General features: G+C 45.3%; 1 protein-coding gene across 3 annotated transcripts in view; it reads right to left on the bottom strand.

Moving 5' to 3' along the window:
* The window catches only part of RPTOR (regulatory associated protein of MTOR complex 1), a 117,818-nt gene extending 100,624 nt beyond the window's left edge, over positions 1-17,194 (bottom strand). For all 3 annotated transcript variants that reach the window (XM_065735324.1, XM_065735325.1, XM_065735326.1), the window contains exons 1-3: positions 16,969-17,194; positions 8,183-8,285; positions 5,492-5,574 (exon numbers count right to left, since the gene is read on the bottom strand). In XM_065735324.1, coding sequence (XP_065591396.1) covers positions 5,492-5,574; positions 8,183-8,285; positions 16,969-17,130 — 348 coding nt within the window. In that variant the 5' untranslated portion in view covers positions 17,131-17,194. The remainder of the gene's footprint in view (positions 1-5,491; positions 5,575-8,182; positions 8,286-16,968) is intronic.
* Between the last annotated feature and the right edge of the window lie 3,287 nt (positions 17,195-20,481).

Below are 20,481 nucleotides of genomic sequence, written 5' to 3'. Positions count from 1 at the left end.
GAAGGGAATTTGCAGTGTGACAGTGCCCATATCACTCATTTATGCTGTCCCCAGTGACCAGGGATGCTACAGATGGAGGAATTCTCAAATATCAGCACTGCTTTTCAGCCATCCTGCTCCCTGTCCCCTAAAAAAGATTCCTAGAAGCATGTCTAATCTTGCCTTCCTGATCTCTCCAGTCCTTCCCCTACGAGGGATTTTCATCTTCCTTCTTCCAGTGAGTTTCATTCAGGTGGAGCTATAAGGAAATACTAATAAGAATATACTGAGAAAATTGAAATACAGCATTAGTGAAGATGTCTTTGCAAAAAAAGGAGAAATGAAAAGAAGAAAAATAGAGACAAGGATGTAGCACCTGGATTAGAGAAATCAGTACTGTAATTGACTGACTCTTCCTCAGTTTTATTTAAGCAAGTGGCTGGGAGGATAAAACAATTCTTTAGATGCAATGTTTCAAGCTCTTTGGCTTTGCTGGTGCTGCTTGTCACCAAGGGAAGTAAAGAAGTATTAGAGCTGCTGGCCTAAAAGGACAGGAAGGAGAGTGGGGAACAGATGCTGCACAGATAACGAACAGCAGATCTCACTGTGTCACATCTCAGAGAGGTACAAACCCATCACACTCCATTAAGTGGCTTACCAGAGGAAGTAAAATTCCCAAATTCCACAGACTTGACCTTCAGCTTGAAATAGAAGTTCCCACACAAAAGCAAAATCCCAGCAGAACCAGTCTGATGGATCTCAGAGCAGCTCAGAGGGCTCCACGCCCCAGCACCTTCACTGGCTCGCCTACATCTCTCCCATGACCCATGACCAAAGCCTTGCTCTGCTGAGCCTTCCTCCACAGCACAGCTCCTGTGTGCTGCTGTAGAGCCATTAAAAGGAAATTAAGCTTTACCAAAGCACACCTAGGGGAGCCACAACCACTCACTCCTCAGCTTTCTCAGTGCTAGCTTTGCAAAGACCCCCACAGCATGGCTCAAACTCTCAGGAAAAGAAAGGTTTTACAAAAATGTAAAACACTGATTTTAAATGAGGCAAGCCCTCTGCCCCCAGTGTTAATGCACTTCACAAACAATGGAGGGAGGTAAGCATCTCTGAGATAGCTTGCTTAATCTAACCTCTGTTCAGAAAACACACAAACAGTAGGGTTGCTTTTTGACCTTCCAATGGCAGAACTGGGGAAGTTTCTATCAGATGCGAAAAGCACCTGGTACAGGAGGATGATTGGAATTCAATTGGACTAGCAGAAATCAGAAGAGTGTCAAATTATAGTCTGTGATGAGAGAAAGGCAAAATTTTCTGGGCAGTTTTGAAATAAAGAAAGCGGTCAAAAGCCATAGCTGACAAAAAAAAAAGCTGTAATTTCATGCAAATTTAATGAGCATATTCTCCAGACTACTTCATACCAGATCCTGAATTATGCCAACTGTGCATCATTCGACCTACAATTCTGCCTTGGGCTACACAGCCCCATTCTGATGTGAAGGCGAACATGCAGGAATGGAAACCAAGGAAACACATCTGTGGAAGGCCAGAAGTCAAGAAATGAGATGTCCATTACAAGGAGGGAAAAAAAACGTCTGGCATCTAAGAATGAAGGCAGAAATCACAGGTCAACCTCATATTTGACAAGGGGCAATTGGTGCTTTTGTACAGTAGCACTGCAGCCCAGAGAACGTGGAAAAGCACATTCCCTCCGACCAGTCCTGAGGAACCAGCACAGCATGCCATGCGGGGCAGCAGAGTGCTGAACTGCACCCTCCTCTTCTCCATCCTCTGCTCTGCCTCTGCACAACATTACAACAGAGAACTCGAGTTCTGCAAGTGCTGATAAACGAACGTAAACTGGGACTTACACGGCAGCTGCTTCTGCTTGCAAAGACCCACACTAGCTGCTCACCTCCACAAAGCAGCTCACTGCAGCAGCACTATCAATTCACTTTGTTTTTTCTACTGGCAAACAAATACCGTTGACTTTTTAACGAAGGAAAGTTCCTTCCTTTTGAATGGTGTAACATGCAATGTTGCCAAAAATCAAAGCTGTAAACAAACGCTGGAAAACACTCATCTCTCACTGCCAGTACTGCGAGTCAGTCACTACCATGCTGCACCTGACACAGGCAGCACTCTGCAAAGGGAAATAAAAGAAAACCAGAAGAAGAGAAGTACCATTCCGATGCAATCAGTTTCTTATCTAAATACTGAGCATACGAATCTCCAAAAGAAACTTCACAAGTATTTTATTGCAGGCAATTAAAGAGACACAACACGTTATCTCAGCTAAGGGCTCTCCTTTATCAGGTGCTCTCCTGATGCTGCAGGCCCCAGTCTGCAATGTGGGTCCGTAACTGGAGCCCCAGTTCCACCCAGCTCCCCCAGCCTCCCCTAACCCAGGCTGCAGATTCCCCCAAGGACAGCTGCTGTGCAAGGGCAGTTTCCCAGACTTGCACCATGGGGTCCCTGCTCTTCACTTTCACTGCCTTTTCCTCCTTTCATTCTCAGCTGCTTAAGCAACCCCCTTTATCCCCTGTAATTGAGCCTGCTTTCCAGATTACCCTCACGTTTAACCCCTTCAGCACCCAGCAGAACTCAAAACCCCTGCCACATGGTAATACTGGAGAAGGACTGTCTATTTTTCTTTCCACCTGTTCACTGGCACCTGAATTATCTTGGTACTGAATCGCAAGAGCTCTTACTTGTTCAGAAAAATTCTGTAGAGATAAATTCTTCTCTGTGTGCCTGCACCTTTGTCATCTGCTACCTCCTTCCCCCGTTCAAATTTTCATTTGAGAATGGCAGTGAGATGACTGAACATTGTTTAACTGCAGTATTTTGCAGATGAAAGAATGTCTGAAGTGTTTTGGTTTTTTTTTTACTCCTGCAGCACACAAATTTATGTAGCTACACAACTATAAAGCAAAGTCTTAAATTTAATCAGTAAAAATACTTCAAGCCACGGCAAGCTGATAAATTATTTAGAAAGGGGCTCAATAAGACCTAAAGGGAAATATACATCAGCTGTGGAGTCTGGGAGCTCCCAGAAACAAAGACTTTTCATCCTTGTCCCTTTTAAGGCCTTTTCACCTGAACTATTTGTACATAACAAGTACGGGCATTTATTCGAACAACATCTTGCAGTTACAAGCAGACAAGGGCTGCACTGGTAGCGATGTGATAGGACTTCTCACACAACATCTATTATAGGAACACTGCTGGAAGGACTGACACGATCCAGTTACCAGCAGTTAGCACTATTTGTGCATTCACAGTAAGATATCAATGACAGGCACTTCCTGGCGTAAGGACCCACAGTAACAAACCAGTAACACCAGCAATTCCAGAAGATTTTAATGGTTTGGTCTTTTAAGAGTGCTTAGTTTTCCCAGAATTGTCTTCTTTCCATCAATTCTTCTGTCATTCCAAAACACTGTGAAATAGACAAAACTAGCTGTATTAGTATTTATATGAAAGGTCTAGGAAATTCAATAATGTTCCTATTGTTTTATTGCAGATGGCACATCAACTTCTCTTTATTACTGCAGAAAACTCAAGAGCCCTGTAGAGTGCAATAAAACAGTACGTGTTTAGCTTTGCAATGTTTCAAAGGGCTGTGATTTACTCTTCAGAAGCAGGCACCTTGCACACAAACATCTGAGCTGGGTAATTGCCTCGTGCTTTGTGCAAACTCCACGAGGCAGCGTGAGGTCAGCCCTCACAGCGTACCCGCTGCTTCCAGGCGCCCAGCCCTCCTTCCTCACTGACACGGACTGCAGTGCCAAGGAGCGGAGGGAGCTCTGTTGTCACCTTTGCATCAAGATGTTTTACTCTTCCTATTTGGTTTCAGACGCTGTTTGTATTTGCTGCCAAATCTCTGGGCTGGCAGAGAGAGATTAAAAAGAAAAAAATGTAAAAGAAATTGCCAGTGCGCCAAAAGGAATAATGCAAAAGCAAATCCTGCCTTAAATATACACCATCTATGATTCAAGACAAACCCTTCTTACATAAACACACTTACAAAACGCTTCAGAAAAAAAGCATGCCCACTGAATATCTGCATTTGGAGTGTTAGGTAGAAAATTACCCACAGATTTAGTAACGCCAACATTTCACTGCTTAATGCAGTAGGTCTCCTTCAGGTAATGCGTTCAGCTGCTAATGAAAGATAAACCCAGTTCTAGTTGGGCACCCCTCAATAAGGGGGCAGAGAAGTATCCAACACAGATAAGAGGTAAAGAACTTGTACTACATGTAATTATGTTCAAGCTGCTCTGAATATACTATTATTCCATTAAGTTTGCCTTAAAAAGCAGAGGATGGACTCAATGAATCCAACCAATAACCATCCAGCATCTGTTCAAAGCCACACACAGCCCAGCAACCCTTTTTGGTGAAAAACATTCCCAGCCTCTAGCAAAGGAAAAAGTTGTTTGCTACTGCAGATGATGCCAAAGCCGTTCGTCCTTTACGTACAAGTACTGGTCCTTTATGAAGGAATGGAAAAGGTGGGGAAAGAAAACACAAAGAGATCCAACAGTGTCCCCTTTTCCAAACCTCCTTAAAACGAAGATCTTCAAATCAGTGCTGCACCATAAGGGAAAAGGCAGATCCACAGTCAAGCTCACTCAATTGAGTTATTTCTGTCTGGATTACACGTTATTTGTTTATAATCATAAGTTTACACTTTAGTAGTCAATAGTCCAGGTACTTTGAAGGGGAATATTCTGATCCAAACTACATACAGCAGACAGATAAGGACACAAACATATAGGGGAATATTAATTGTGAGCACGATGCTACAGCTATTCCTGTACCTACCTGGAGCATGCTGCAGATATAACGTCTCCTTCTGGAGACCTTTGCGTGGTCTATTTACTGAGACACCCAGAAGCAATATGCATCCCCCAAAAGTGAGAATGAGTTGTTACAAACAGGAAACAAACAGCCAGCATTGCCACACTCGCTTTCAAAAACTTAAGTCCACATTATACAGAAGCTTATATACACACTATACTAATTCTACGTAGTTTGAATTAGCCATTAACAAAGCTTTGAAGTCACCAAAACCCTTCCTCAGCTACTGACTACACCACACTGTCTTCTTCCAGTCACCAGTGGGACACACACTTCTGAAGTAGCTGAGGGCAAACATTTTTATTACAGAGGAAACCACAAACTCAGAGATCAGAGAACATCTCAACAAGAAAGATAGGAGAATATAAATTAAGAATTCAGCTGTAGAATGTAGTACTCAAAACAAATATCCCAGACATGATTGAATTAAGCTCTAGCCAAGAGAGACAGCAGCTAGAGAACTGGAGGGTTTGACAGCCTGCAAGAGTCGATTCACATGGATGGATGACAGAAGCAACCACTGCTGCCAGACACCATGCCACATAACAGGTATGCAGCTCAGTTTTCAATACGAGCTGAGCACTGGGCCTGGCGGAGCACCATGCCTGCAGCTCGCAGGGGAAGCCCCAGGAGTACTTACTCTTGGCTGCCAGTTTTCATACTGCTTCTGTAAATTCGCACCAATGGTTTCCAGAGCTTTCTGAGGACCCATGGACAGAGGATCTAGGAAATAAAATGTAAATGAGTCTTTCTGACCACAGCTGAATCACTCAGCTCGTCAAAGAGGACAGAATTATTTCCACTTCTATACACATTTGAGCCTTTAGCAACTCCGCATTGTGATTCTGTAAAATTCAGATCTATAACCTGGGAGACCCAAATTACTCACTCAAATACAAATTAAAAACCACTACAGCCTGTCAAATTTGGATGAAGGTCTCAAAAAGGTAATCAATACAACTGTTTTGAAGGAGAAGACACTCGTTCCTGTTAACACTGACAGGTTTCTGTAATAAATAATGACCAACGTTGAAACAGCTTACATAAAAATCTCCAGCAGTGTGTAACCTCTGAAGCAGGAAGCAATGGTAGTAAATGAAGCACCATTTTGCATTTAGCAAGAAAAAAAATCATCAAATATTTAACCATTTTAAGAAGTTAATTATATCACCAGATAATTACTACAATCCACAGCAAGTAAGATATCAGCTTATGTGCTTCATTCAAAAATCATGGCCATATAATTGACACTTAACAAGTTTCCAAAAAATCCAGAAGCTAATACTTTGCAAGTTAATACAAATTATTTTAAAAGCAATTACCTGAATCAATGAAGTTTTTAATATCGTCTTTATGAATATTCTATCTCATACCATTAAAAGCAAAACGCAATCAGGTACAATGAAAGCACAATTTCTTTAACACATCAAACCCAGGATTTCATTTAAAATACAGTATTCTTCTGCAGAATGATTTAAGGTAATAGACTGTCTGCATTTTGCCAGACAGAAAACAAACACAAGCAGTCAGTTTTCTGCTCAGGCTTCAAGATGCACATTTCCTTCAGCCTAGCTGCTGCTGTTGCTCCAGAAGCACCACCAGAACAGAACAAACTCTCCAATCCTCTCTGCAGACCTTGCAGCTTCAGCACTCGTTGACATACATCTCAGAAGCATCTCTATGCATCTATGCAGTAACCTCCAGCACTCTGAACCGTGACAGTGCCCTTGATATTTAAGGTAAGTTTCAAGTAGATACCCTTGAGCTGAACAACAGTCTGGCAGACTTGGGAGTGCCTTCACAGCAGTGAATGCTGCCCACACAGGCTGTGCACAAGGCCAGCAGGAGGCTGACAGTGCCAAGGCCGAGCTCAGCACAGAGCTCCCCGAGCTTCCAGCAGCACCAGCACTGCACAACACCAACCACAGCTGAGCTCTGGTGAGAGCCACAACACTCCTGATGCTCCAAGGGCACATCTGGAAGCACAGCTGGCTTCTGGCAGAGATGCTAATGGCCCTTTTTGTTTTTTTTTTTTTTTACCAGAGTGCAGAGGCTGGTGATTGCAGCTCAGCCCTAAGTGACAACAATGGCTCCAAAACACTTTCCACGCTGTCTTCCACATCCATCAAAGACATGATGCTTCCACTGTACACACCATTAGCTTCTCTTAAGACTGGTGTATGCAAGGAAAAAGCAGGGATATTTTTGGAGATTACACAGCTTTAAGTTTCTGAAGTAAGCAGAAATGGAAATTAATACTTGTGCAGACATGCACTAAAAATTTAATTAAAAAACTGCATTCAAAATTCCCTTTGTTGATGATAAGCACTAATAACTTTATTTTAATGACTCTGCAATACTCTTCATTCTCTTTACTCACTACCCATGTATAAGTGAGAAACGAGGAGCTGTTCTCTTCACTGACTGGATGGATTTGTTAGTGCATGCTCATGGGTTTTTAATTGCTATAAAGTCATCAGCATTTTTTGCTTAAAAAAAACAAAATGAGATGCTGCAGATTCATAAAGCAAGTTAGAAATGAGATGTTCTGAAAGTTGTTCAAATTCTGGTTTTGTTTTTTCAATAAGTTTATTTTGTACAATGATTAATTTGCTACTGCAGCCTACTATGCACCTCAAGAAGTAGGATTATAGGGCTTTGTGTCCCATTACTACATGAAATCCAAATCTCCTAGTTTCCTAGGAGGTATTTCCTTTTTGATATCATTTCAGACCTTACCTCACCTTGAAAATCAGAGTGTTAAAACCAAGGAAACGTTTTGCTTCTGAATGAAGAATTAGGAATTTAGTCCAACGCTGCATCAAAATAAAAAGTCTGTGTGCTGGCACTGCTGGAAGATGTTCTTGGGAATAGTTCCAGCTCTTCTGAATTCACACTCCCAATCTAAATAGCCTCAGAGCTGTCACCTCAAAATGATGTGAAGTCATGGCATTTCTCTGTTGTGACACAGGGTTACTTTAAACTTTCCAAGAGCAGAGTACTATAAAGATGTACCTGCTCAAAAATTTCCTTAGATACTTATAAACCCACAGCAATTAAGAGAAAAGGGTAAGTAGCTAATTAGCAGCTTTTTCATTTTCCTTTGTAACTTCTCAATGTTGAATAAAGCAGAAAAGATGACCTATGGCAGCAGTTACTGATCACCCACACATACAAATCTGATCATCACGTACAAATCACCCAGCAGACTTCCTTCAGCTCACCCCAGTTCTAAGTTCAGGAAGCACACAGCTTTGTGACAGCCACGCATGCTACACCTCAGTATCAGTTAGGCCAAAAGTTTCCTGGAGCTTGGCAGCTCTCAACCTACCTATCCAGCACTCCAGGCGGGCACACGGAGTGGTCTTCACCACGTCAGGAGGGTCCACACCAACATTTAGGCACAAAACTAAGGCAACACTAACGGTCTTCATCTGGAAAGAGAATAAAAGACTCACTCAGTGTGGAAACTGATCCATTTTCACGTTGAGATTTTACCACACTATAAAGAGTTTCAGCTATGCTTTGTTATTGGTTCTTTAACACGGTGTACTTCAGGCAAGGCAAGGCTGACTACATTTGTCATTTTTTAACAGAGCAGGAGAATGCTGTTCTAATGGAACAGTACTTACTGCACAAGAACAGTACTTAGATGTTACATTACTATTTTTGTATGTTGTATCTTTGGATATCATGGAAATGGATATCATGTACATACCTTAAATTAGCCACTGCTCAACTGAAATACTTCATTAAAACACGTGAACATGCCATCCAGGGTCACTGAACAATATTAGAACGTATTATGTCCTTTCTATTATTAAAACCAAAAGCAATAAAAGGAAAAACACCCAAGTGACCAAGGGAAGCATTAGGTATCTGATGGTTACACACACGATATATGCAATTCAGACTCTGTTATAGTCACTTCCTCTCAAGTCATCATACCCATCCAAATTTGGTGCTATTTTAGATACTTAGGGAGAAACAAGAGGGGATATACCACCTAACAATCAATTTGCAGCTGTGTTCCTCAGTCAGTGAGACTGCTGTAGACACAAGCAGCTAAGGTATCCACTGGTCCCTGAACTCAGAGCAAAAAGCTGCACTGAACCAATTACTAAACACTATAGCAGATTAAAAATATTACTTGAAAAGGGTTATTTCAGTGCTTCATTCTCTAAACTCCTCCATCCCAGTACCTACAGCTGCATCCAGCACCAAAGGAGCACAGGCAAAGTGCTGCACCTGGTGGAGCACAGCCACCTGCAGCCCCACTTCCCCAGGGTGCTCATTACCATTGAGAACAACGGGAAAAAAGCCCAAACTGCACACTCATACAAAGAGCTAGAGCCACACAAATGTATAATTTATAAAGAAAGCAGAAACTGGAGCACAACAACACTATTCACTCCAAGAGGGGGAAAAAGGCTGTGCATTGGGAAGGAAATCCTGCAGCATGATGGGGGTTGTGGAGCAGAAACCTAGCACAAGGAGCACTTTACAGAAGAGACAGCAGTACACAGCAGTGTAGCTATGAGGCCAAAGAGGGGGAGCTTCACAAGACCCCCCCCATGTGCAGCGAGCCCTCCTCAGGCCTGCCCAGCTCCCCTCCTGCTGCTCTTTTACCTTCAGCTCTTTTCTCCTCGCTTAGTCTACGAACACCAAACTGCTACCTTCCAAAACCAGCTGTGCCAGCAACTTGCTGTTGACATGTTTCATGCTGCTTGCCTACAAAAAGAAGAGTCTTCAAGAGCAGCCGGGCTGGCTTAGTGCTGTGACCCAGGCAGAACAGCACGGGGCTCCTGCCCCAGCACCGCGGGTTATTTGCGAGAAACAGATGCGTTATTTCTGAGGTAACAAAATGATACTGAGCACAAGTAAAAGGAAGAACAGCCCCAAAGCTTCACTATTTTCAGTCCATGCAGCCCAAGTTCTGTATGTTATAGTACTGACCTCACTTTTAAAAGGAACCAAACCATTCGAGAGCTCCACAGAGCTCTATCCCAACACCTCCACTCGCTGGGGAAACCAACCACGCAACCAGCAGCACAACACACCCCGTGGCACTGGCAGAGCCCTGAGCCACCCAGCAGGACCCCCTCACTGCACCGTGGCCATCACAAAGCCACGAGGCCTCAGAGGGAACGTGGTGCTGTGGGGTCTCACAGTACCGCCATCCCCAGCAGGAATCCCAAAGCCAGAGGGCAGCATGGAAAGCAATGGGACACAGAGCAACGCAGCAGCAGCACACACACCTCAGGAGAACACGTCCCAGGAAGCAATCAGCTGTCTCATTTATTTATTGTTTCCCATTTACAGTCTAATACTTGTTTTTCAATATTTTACTAGTAATGACTGATGTGTGACTTAGCTGAATGAGCCACTATTTATCTTATATTCCCCAGTTCTGTGTTTTAAATAAGCATTTCTCCTCAAGAACAGACAGTGAGCCAGTAATGAAAAGTTAAGCCTAACTGATCCCAAAGACAAATGGGGTTATTTCCCCTCTGTCTACCTCCCCACACGAGCCATAAAGTATTACATTTCACAACTATTTGTTCTGCTAATAAAGAGAGCATCTTCAGCAAGAATTACAGCTCACCCATGCTCCTCTCTGACTCCTATTCGACATCAGTGACGCTGAATCATTGCAAATCAAAAGACAGACTGAACCTAATGCATTGAATAACGCTTTTCACATTTCTGGACTGTTTTAGCAGATACTACCAGGAACTCTGTAGCGTATGTAAAGCTTTGTAACACAAGAACTATCAGGACATCCTGATCTGTCATTAAAATACAGTGGAAGTTTTCTACGTTTCAAGAATAAATCCATTGCCAAAAACAAAAACAAAAAAAACCCTGATATTTGATTTGAATTAAAAAATGAAGCATAACAATACTTGGCATGCTTCTAGGGAAAGCAGTATCAAATGTGCCTCCTCAGCAAAGGCTCAAGAGCAAAACAGAATAAAAATCTGGGTACGATTCACACCCGCATTCAATTAAAACCTTACATGCAACACGGGGCCCTCTGAGCAGCAGCTCCTCACAGGGCTGGGGCTTGGTGCCCCACCAGGAATCTGTGTTACTTCTCTCTTTTTCAAATACTACCTTCCCTCTGGGAGGCCCAGTGCCAAAACATTAGAGAGAACCACTCCTCGTCATCTTTCTTCAGCTCATTTGTAACACTCACAACGTAATACTTGCTAAACAAGAGCTTTCCATTTAAAGGGAGCTTTATATAAAGTTTACAAGAAATGCGATGTTATGGAGAAATGTCAGCATGCTTCTCCAGCAGGACAAAAATAGCAGAACGCAGAGAAAAACCCAAAGCACGCATTAACAATTCAGCACCTCTGCTGGTAGCCCTCAGCCATCTGCAGCCCAAAGGTCAGCCCTGCTGTGACAGCACATGCAGGATTCCTCCATCGACTCCTCCTTTGCATTTCTTTTCCTCCTCTGGGCTCCACATCCCACACTCGTGCTACAGACCACCCTCAGGAGCACTGTGATTCCAGGCACATCCATCCTGCACTGCCAGCCCCACCATGCACGTCCAAAGCACTCCTTATAGCTGCAGGTTAATTGCTGCTGCCACTGCTGCCAGGTGATGCCCAAGGTATGCACACGTGCTCTGTTCACCCACTCCGAGAGCAGCACTTGCTGTGCCCTGATGGGAAACAGCAGCAACTGGCATACCCTGACCCAGAGACCTCAGCCCCTGAAGGTGCTCTCAGAGATGGGTGGTATTGTGCTCAATGAAACTGTGGAGCAGGCTGAGAGCATGAATGCAAGGCAAAAACACCTGAGAACTACCAGCACACAGCAACTTCCTAACGAGCCCAGCTGTCCTGGATGACTGGGAAAAGATTGCTGAATGTGTTTTGGCTGAACAACCTCACACTGTTCCTTCCATAGGAGGGGTAAGAAACGATGCAAAACTACCTCAGAGTCGTTAAGCAAGGGAGCAAAGCAGTCTTCAGCATCCATTCCCCTTTGTTATGTGGTGAAAGAAAGCACAGAGAAACTGAGGAGGCACAGAGCTTCCAGGAGGCACAGGTACAGCAGAACAGCTGCACTGGGAGGACCCTTGTCCAGACACTGCCAGGGCCAGGCAAGGCTGCCTTCCCAAAAGGTCCCAGGGTGAATGCAGCTTTGTTAAGATTACTTGGAAACGTGCCTCAAAGCTACAAGGAACAATCAATCATCTCTGTTATCGGTGGCCTCACTGTGCTGTCACCTTCAGAAACATTCAGAGCAGCATGGTAGACCAGCAGAGCAACAGCGAAATAAAACACCGTGTCAGAGGAAAAATGAGGAAACCCTAAAACCTCTCCAGAAAACCTTAGTGAGCCACAAGGGAAATAAGGATGAAGCCCCAAGGAAGCAAGCTGTCCTTGAATTCCTGCAGCTGCACAGAAGCAGAGAGAAGAAACCAAAGAATCACCCAAGAATTAGCAAAGGGCTTCTGGACGTGGTGGCGATTGGCCATGGCCGCACCCATTAATGAAGGGCAGCACACAGGATGCTCATCCCCTCGTTGCACTTCTCTTGAATGGAGCAAAAAGGTAATTTTCTGTCATTCCACATTAATGGCAGTGTCTCTCCCCACTCTAAAATTATCTTTGCAAGCGATAACGTCAGCTCATTTCCAACACATTACACTGCATTTCTATCGCTTATTACTCATACTGCAAACATAATTACAACGAAGCACTCTCCAGGAGCTATTTAAGGGAACGAGACTCCTGGACATTTCTGTGTATTAAGCTATTAAAATTTTAGATTTGCAATAATTATTTTCTTCTCCGCCTAGCTAGAGGAAGTAGAAATAGCAAATTCATGGCTTTGTGGTGCTTCATATATGCATTGCCTATTCCAGTCTTTAAAGATGGACTTAAGCCAACTCTTAGAGAAAAATGGACTCTCTTCTCAATTCCCCGTACAGTCCCCTGGTCTTGGAAAACTAGGGAAAAAGGAGAATGATTAAATGCAGGTGAATAAAGAAGTATATTTTTATTCTGTAGTCTCTGAAATTCTGCAAGTTAGATTCACTGACACAAAGCTTTATCTTGAAACCTCCTACTTTAAATTACAGAATAAAAAAAACACAATTCAATGTGATGCTTGGATGTAGCACAGCACCTCCAGATTTTAATCTAAGCTTACCAGGAACACAACTGTAACTGATAGGAGTGAATTATTACCTCTACCTTATAGATACATCTCCCTACCAGGGAAATCAATGGGATAGGAGATTGACTGAGCTAAAGATTTCAGTGTTTGTTACTGTTGTATAACACCAAGAGTTTTCTCTTTCAAAATATGACCAGCCCCACTCTTCAGAGCTGTCGAAATCTGCTCTCTCTGCTTAGAGATAAGAACATTTGTCGGCAGCGGTAGAAACAGCACAGGCTTCCCAGCTCTGTTCAATCAATACAAACCATCTTAACCCAGAATGACCTCTGTTCTAGGTAAGAGGAGATGCAGATCTATAAGTGGGATGGCAGTGCTCATTACCTGCAGCAGGGGGTTCGAGTGGGGAGAAGCTGAGTTGCTTTGTTTTGGTTTTTATTCTGAAAGACAACCATCCACCAGCAGTGCCCCACGCTACTGCTCGATTTGTACCCCTCACAGTACAGCAACAACCACTTCTATCGCCACTGACCTAAACTGGTTTTCAGCCACAGCCTGAGGAGGGAGACATGGCCACCACTGCTCTCAGGGCTGCCCCACAACACCCAAGCGAAGTGCTCCAAGTCTGGCTGACTTGGAGCCAGTTTACCCGCATGCAGGAGAAGAACAGGAACTATGATGCATTTGGTTTAGATCCTGGACTAGCTTCCTGTGTTAGGAGATCCTTAAGCACAAACACAGTGTGTGAAAACACATAAGAAAACACAAGATGAATGCTTAAGATGCAAGAAGCCAAGCTGAAGGGGAGGCTGCAGCCCACACATGAGCTCCCAGGCTAACAGGACCCTGCTTGTCACTGCAGAGTCCTCAGAGGCCCCGTGCCTCCAGGTACAACCCAAGGCAGCAAGTTCAAGCCGAAATAACAGGCAGGAGCTTCCAGTGCTGCCACCCTTCCTCCACTGGTTTCCTTTGCCACAGGAACATCTGCCACGTGGGCAGGTAAAGGCTCCTTGTCTGAACTGAGCGCATTTGTATGCAGCACAGCCTTCATCTGCATTTCCATAGAAACCTAATTGTGTATTCCTCTTCTCATAAAAGCAGGATTTAATTCTCACATAGCAAGTTATGAGGCAGCAGGAACAAAACGCTGAAGTGAAACTATTACAATCAGCTTTCCCGCTCTCTGCTTATTTTAGAAATCAATATAAGTACAGCATAGCTTAATTTAAATATCCTGAATTTAGTAGCAACTTGTCAGTAAAACCCTGTGTATTTGAAACTTTTTTATTTAAATCAAGTTTCAAGATTTGACTGCGACTGAGGCTGTGAGATTTAATTCAATATACAAAGCATAATTCTAACCCTCTTGTGTTAAAAATATTCCTTAAATAAATAATAGATCAAAGCAGTGTCACTTTGATGGCATATGCAGTCCAGGGAAGCAGGAGATGGAAGATTAAATGTCTTCAGAGCAGTCCTAAAGGATGAAAGGGGGGCGAGAGAATGTTCTGTTATTTTATCTAGATTTACTACTGATTACCTTATTAGATTCTGGCCTTCTAAAGAACCTTCGAGTTCCTATAAACTCAGGGGTTTAAAGAAGAAGGGAAGAAGATGAAAAAAAATAAAGTAATTCCATTCCCAAATCTTAGTGGAATCATCTCCTGTAGGAAGTTGGGATCACTGCATAGCATATCTCAAGATGATGAATAAGGGCAGAACCAGCCTCTGCCTGCAGTTTCTCCATGATTCATGGGGAAAAAAAGCGCCACAAATTTACCTGTAACTCTGGCAAATATGGGATTGTTTTGGCTAAACAACCTTCCTACTTTAAAGATAGGCTCACTCTATGCTCTGACAGGTGAATTGATCAAATTCAGAATAACAGAATCTTTTTCATGCTCTCAAATCACATCAAGAGATAACAGATACATCCCCTCCAGCCCTCTCCGAGTATTTCAGTAACATCTGGAAGAGAGAAAAGCACATTGGAAGTGAATCAGTCCTGAAGAAGGTGGAAAGGATCAGAAAGGGAAGCAACAAAATAGGGAATGCAACAAAGTACCCTCCTGTGCTGACCCAAACTCCCATGGCTACAATACTGACTTCTCATTGCTGAGCTGTAATGCAGAAAGAAAAAAGGAAGAAGTGCCTTTCTGAAGTCAGCTGTAACACAACAAGAGGGATTGTTTCAAAAGCCAGAGAGCACAACCCAACAGTTATGTGAATTCAGGAGGAATGGAAATAAAGTAGTTCTCTTCAGCAAGAAGCAATTGTACATAATGGCATAATTGTCCATATGATACCCAATAAAGCTGTCCAAATACATGGTGACATATGACCAGCACTACTGATTCTGATATCAAGAAAAGTTGTTTCAAGCTCACAGCAAAAACAGAAGGAATAATCAGAAACAGTCCAACTTGCTTCTACATTCTTATTTCACAGAAACCATACTCCATCTCTGTAAGGATGAACGCACTCCGGGTCTGACTTTGTTTCACAGCGAGCACTATATTGTGAGACGTGCACCACTGACATCACAGTGTACTCTAAGAAAAAGAAACCGCAGCCCCACAGGCACAGAGTGCTGTAACCACTGCTCTGCTCTTCACTGAGATGATTCCCTTTAACAGCCACATGAAATGCACTACAACAAATGCAGCTGATTACTACTACCTCTTTACACACGCTCACGTCGTAACCTATTGATTATCAAGCCAATGTCATTCCCAATTTAGAAGAAGACAGCTCTGCACATCATCGAATAAGTGAACAGGAAGTTCCACAGGAAGGCAGAAGGATCACTAAAATAGACAAGCAGTCTCATCCCACCTCCACAGTCTAGTAGAGCAAACTGCTTCCATGCCAAAACCCTTTAAAGGAAGCATTCCTACAAAATGTTCTGTGCCTCATCTAAATTGGACTCTCAACAAAACTCAGTGATTTGCCGAGTCAAATTTTCAGTACATGACCACTGGGATAATTCTAGCCTTGCCAGTGCTTCCCCAGCACTCAAGACCTGTTCAGATGAATGCCCCTCTAAGAAATTAATGCACAGCATCCTCATTCCCAGTCACAATGTCTCTGGAAAGAAATTACAGGAAGGACTCTCACCAGCAGATATCAAGTTAAAGTCAGAGTATTACTAAAGGAATTGGAAACATAGAAGAGACGTGGTCACACACACACACAAAACAATCACATATAGCCAGACACACAGACATCACAACCGTGAGACCCCACGAATCCTCTAACCCAAAGCACATTCCATGAATGGAAGGAGTCCAGCTGATTATCCTTTATGTTTCCCTGGTATTTTGTACATTTATTTGGTTGTTTTTAACTTAAGCTAAGTTGAGACGCAGACACTGCTCCCAATCCAAGACATGCTGAAGAGAAACTGTCAGATGCCATTGGCTTTATCAGTATCATATCCAATATACATTCAAACACAAGAGAAGCACCATTCTATAACACAGAAAGTGCTTCATCTAATAACTGTTTTCTGCCTCCACAATCACATAAGCTGTTTCCTGTCTCTCTCACACACACAGAGAACACCTTTATTTTATACTGCACGTAACACGCTGGTGGCAAACTTCAAAACCACAACGCTTCCTGCACCTTCACCACTAAACAAGTGGAACGACTGCGCCTCGTGCTGCACCCCAGCGCCCTGTGAGACCTCACTAACTGCACTGTCTTCACTGAAGAACATCCAATTCCATGTACAGAGCTCAAACGAGGGAGATATTCAGAGAACATGTTACTGTGAACACGGATATGTATTTGTCACGGCATTCCCTAAGTTAGATGGAACCCAACAAAACTCTCCTACTCGTCTGCAGCCCCAGCACTGCACAGCGGGCACACAAACGGAGTTACCCCATCAGACGGGCAGCCCACGGCCCCACTCGGGGACAGACGGCACTCCTCCATCCCCGCCCACCCCCTCCAGCCCTCGGGCATTACCCGGTCCTTCATCCTCCAGCTTTGCGCCAAGGACTTGGAGCCCTCGATCTTCTCGCAGTGCCTCTTCTTCATGAAGGCCAGGGGCAGGTTCCAGTCCGTCAGGTCGGACTCATCCTCCTCCCCGAGCCCCAGGAGGGGCGACTGCAGCAGCTCGGACTCCATCGGGGCGGTAGCTCCGGGCACTGAGGGAGCGGCAGCCCCCAGCCCGGCTCGCGGCCGGGGTCACGGCGGGCGGAGGGCGGCGGAGCGGCCGAGGACGGCCAAGGGCAGGGGGCGGCCCCGCGGAGCGCCGAGCTGCCGGCGGGGCCCGGGCCTCCCCTCGCGCCTTTAGCCCCGCGGGCCCCGCGCTCGCTGCGGCGGGAGCCGCGTCCGGCCCATGGCGGCTCCGCGCTCCCTCGCGCTCCGGCGGGCAGCGAGTGGATCGGTTAACGGCGGAGCAGGAACGGGCGGCGGGGAACGGAGGACAGAAGCGACGCGAGGCGCCGGCAGCGCGACTCCACTCAGCAACGCGGCCAGGAGGCGGCCATCTTGCCCGGGCCACAATGCACCGCGTTACGGAGCGCCGCGATGGACAAACGGCGCCGCGCCGACCGCGGTTGCCATGGTGACGGCGCCGGGGCTGAGACGCCGCCCCTCCCCCGGAGTAGGCCCTCCCCCTCCCCCTCCCCCTCCCCGCCGGGTTGGGCCGCGCAGCTCCGTCCCGTCGGTGTTCACCTCCGCGCTGCCGCTAATCCCGGCTGCCGACGGCATTAGGAGCGTGTGCCGTCCGGCCGCAGCGAGATGCTGCGAGGGCAAATACCTCTGAAGGGCACAGCTGTGTCTGTGTGCGCATCAGCACAGCTTGCTGGATGTGGCTGCTGGAGAGCCGAGCCAGGTGTCAGCGCTGATCCCCGGGAAAGCTGTGCCCGCTGCTGCCTGTGGGGATGGAATGTTGTTCCTGCCTAAGAATGAGAGAGCGTATGTCGTGGTCTGTATGGCCATCTAGCACTGCAGGAATGAAGGCTGTAAATTGATCAGCAATATACAGGTACAGCTAGTAACAATTTATCCCTAGCCGCTATGAAAACATATGTAATATTTAATTGTGTGACATGCCCAAGGAAGCGAGAGCAGTTCAGCTCTGAAGAGCCATCAGGAGGACCTGGCACCCTCCAGTGCCCTTTGGCGAACAAAAGGAACAGCCCTGCCCCGAAGGAGGGCTCCAAGAAGGCGGCCACCAGGACCCAGAAGAAGGGTGACAAGAAGCACAAGAAGAGCTGCAAGGAGAGCTACTCAATCTCTGGACAGAAGGGAAGAGGCCTTGGTGGGAATCACCATGTAAATACAATAAGAAGAGTCCTGAGACATCTTGGAAACAACAGGATGGTGACTAGTGGCAGCAAGAGACAGTAAGAGCAGAATGGCATTTAAAAATGTAAACCTTCACTGGCACAAGGGAGAATATAAATTAACAAGCATCAGAATGTAATTAACAAACGTTAATCTGGTAACGTTGTGGACCTGGAATACCTATCATGAACCTGGAATAGCCAGCTGATGGGGAATCAGGGTAGGGGAGACAAAGTATAAGAACTGTAATAGAGGTGCTCCTGTTGGCAGGACGCCTGCCATTGCAATCTCTTCACCAGAGATCTTGTCTCCTAAAAATTATCTCAGATGTTTCTGACACTCCCTACCTGCTTATTTCACGTTCCACCCCTTTATTTCAGGGGCTCCCCCAAAGTGCTGTGCTGCCCCCAAGGGAACAAGTGCATGCCCTGCTCCTCTCACAGTTTGTACAACAGACATTCCTCCAGGCTCTGTGCAGTGATGCAGGATGGAGCCTCAGCTATCCCTGGCATTTGCATTCATCACTGGGACACTGCAGAAGAGCCAGGGAGCACCAGAGACATACCCTGCAAGAAAACAGGGACCTGGCAGGCTCCCTGGGAGCCTTCTGAGGCTGCTGTTGTTCCACAGATGGTGAAATACCACAGGTGCCTGCAGCCACAAGATACAACCTGCACTGACAGGAGTGAGCTAGGACATTGCTGCATGCATGCCCACAGCATGCCAGAGCTGCACTCCCCATTACTGTTCAGGGCTGGGAGCCTCCACCCCACATGTGAGCTCCTGCCCCAGCAGCCCAACCTCCTCCAAGGGTACACTGCTCTGCTGACAGTGCCCAAAACCAGGTGGGATGGCAAATCTCCGTGCTAAATAAGTATTATTTCCTCTTAAATGCATGATGAAAAGGGCATAACATTTAGTTTTAGTGACAGGGAGCTTGAAAACTGGCCAGAGCTTGTAAATATCAAACAAAAAAAAATTATATCCATGCTCTATTAGATCACCTAGTAAGCCTCACAAACATCCTTTCCTAAAGGACACATGTATGGGAACTGCTGAACTACAGCCTGAACCACTGATTGGTCACCTGGGGTGAGCACCGAGTCAGCCATGGGGCCACAGGTGAAGGTGATATACCTGTGTGAGTGGAAGGGGTGGAGCCTGGCTCCACCTCTCCCAAACCACATTTAAGGGCTGACCACCACCAGGGAAGGTTCTCTTCTCGGAGATCCCTCCTATGTGGAGTCCCCTGTGAGCCTTGTCATCCTGAAGGTGAGCCATCTTTTCTTTTGTATTATTTGTGTCCCATCTATATAGAACTACCCAAAATATACTATCATCTGTAGTATTTTGTGGTGAAGTACCATCCTTGGGAGTTATTTACCTCACACTTGGCAAGCCAGGCAGCTCTGGTGATGTTGTGGTTTTGTGGTTTTGATGTGGTTTTTGGCTCTCCAGACAACTGTGGGAGAGTTCAGACTACGGCAGAGGTACATTAGTATCCGGGCAATACGGACAACATTGAAGGGCCATGCGAAACATGAGCCCATTTGTTTGCCCAAACCACACCGGATTTCTAATGTAAGGCAGTACAGACTCCTGGGGGGGCAAGAAGAAATATCAAAGACGGTGCAGGAATTAGAGAAAGTAGGTATTATAAGACCTGTACACAGCCCATATAATTCCCCCATATAATTCCCCCATATGGCCAGTGCGGAAGTCGGATGGAACATGGAGAATGACAGTGGATTATAGGGAACTGAATAAGGTCACGCCGTCCATCCATGCGGCTGTACCCAATATTGCCTCCTTAATGGACACTCTTAGTAGGGAAATTAAAACCTACCATTGTGTCCTGGATTTAGCAAATGTGTTTTTTAGCATACCTATTGCTAAAGAATCACAAGATCAATTTGCATTTATGTGGGGAGGCAGGCGCTGGACCTTTCAGGTCTTGCCACAGGGGTACGTGCACTCACCAACGTACTGTCATAATTTGGTGGCATGTGACCTGGCTGATTGGAGAAAACCGAACAATGTGAACCTATACCACTACACTGATGATCTCCTGTTAACATCCGACTCACTGGAAGCAGTAGGGGAGGCAGCAGATTCATTAACTGCCTACCTAAGTGAAAGAGGATGGGCTATCAATCCTCAAAAAGTGCAAGGTCCAGGACTGTC

Source organism: Cyrtonyx montezumae, unplaced genomic scaffold, assembly GCF_038088225.1.
Source record: "Cyrtonyx montezumae isolate F1298 unplaced genomic scaffold, pur_monq_1.0 scaffold_19, whole genome shotgun sequence".
Lineage (NCBI taxonomy): Eukaryota > Metazoa > Chordata > Aves > Galliformes > Odontophoridae > Cyrtonyx > Cyrtonyx montezumae.
The sequence above is the reverse complement of the archived record's forward strand: the minus strand, read 5'-3'. Positions and strand labels throughout refer to the sequence as shown.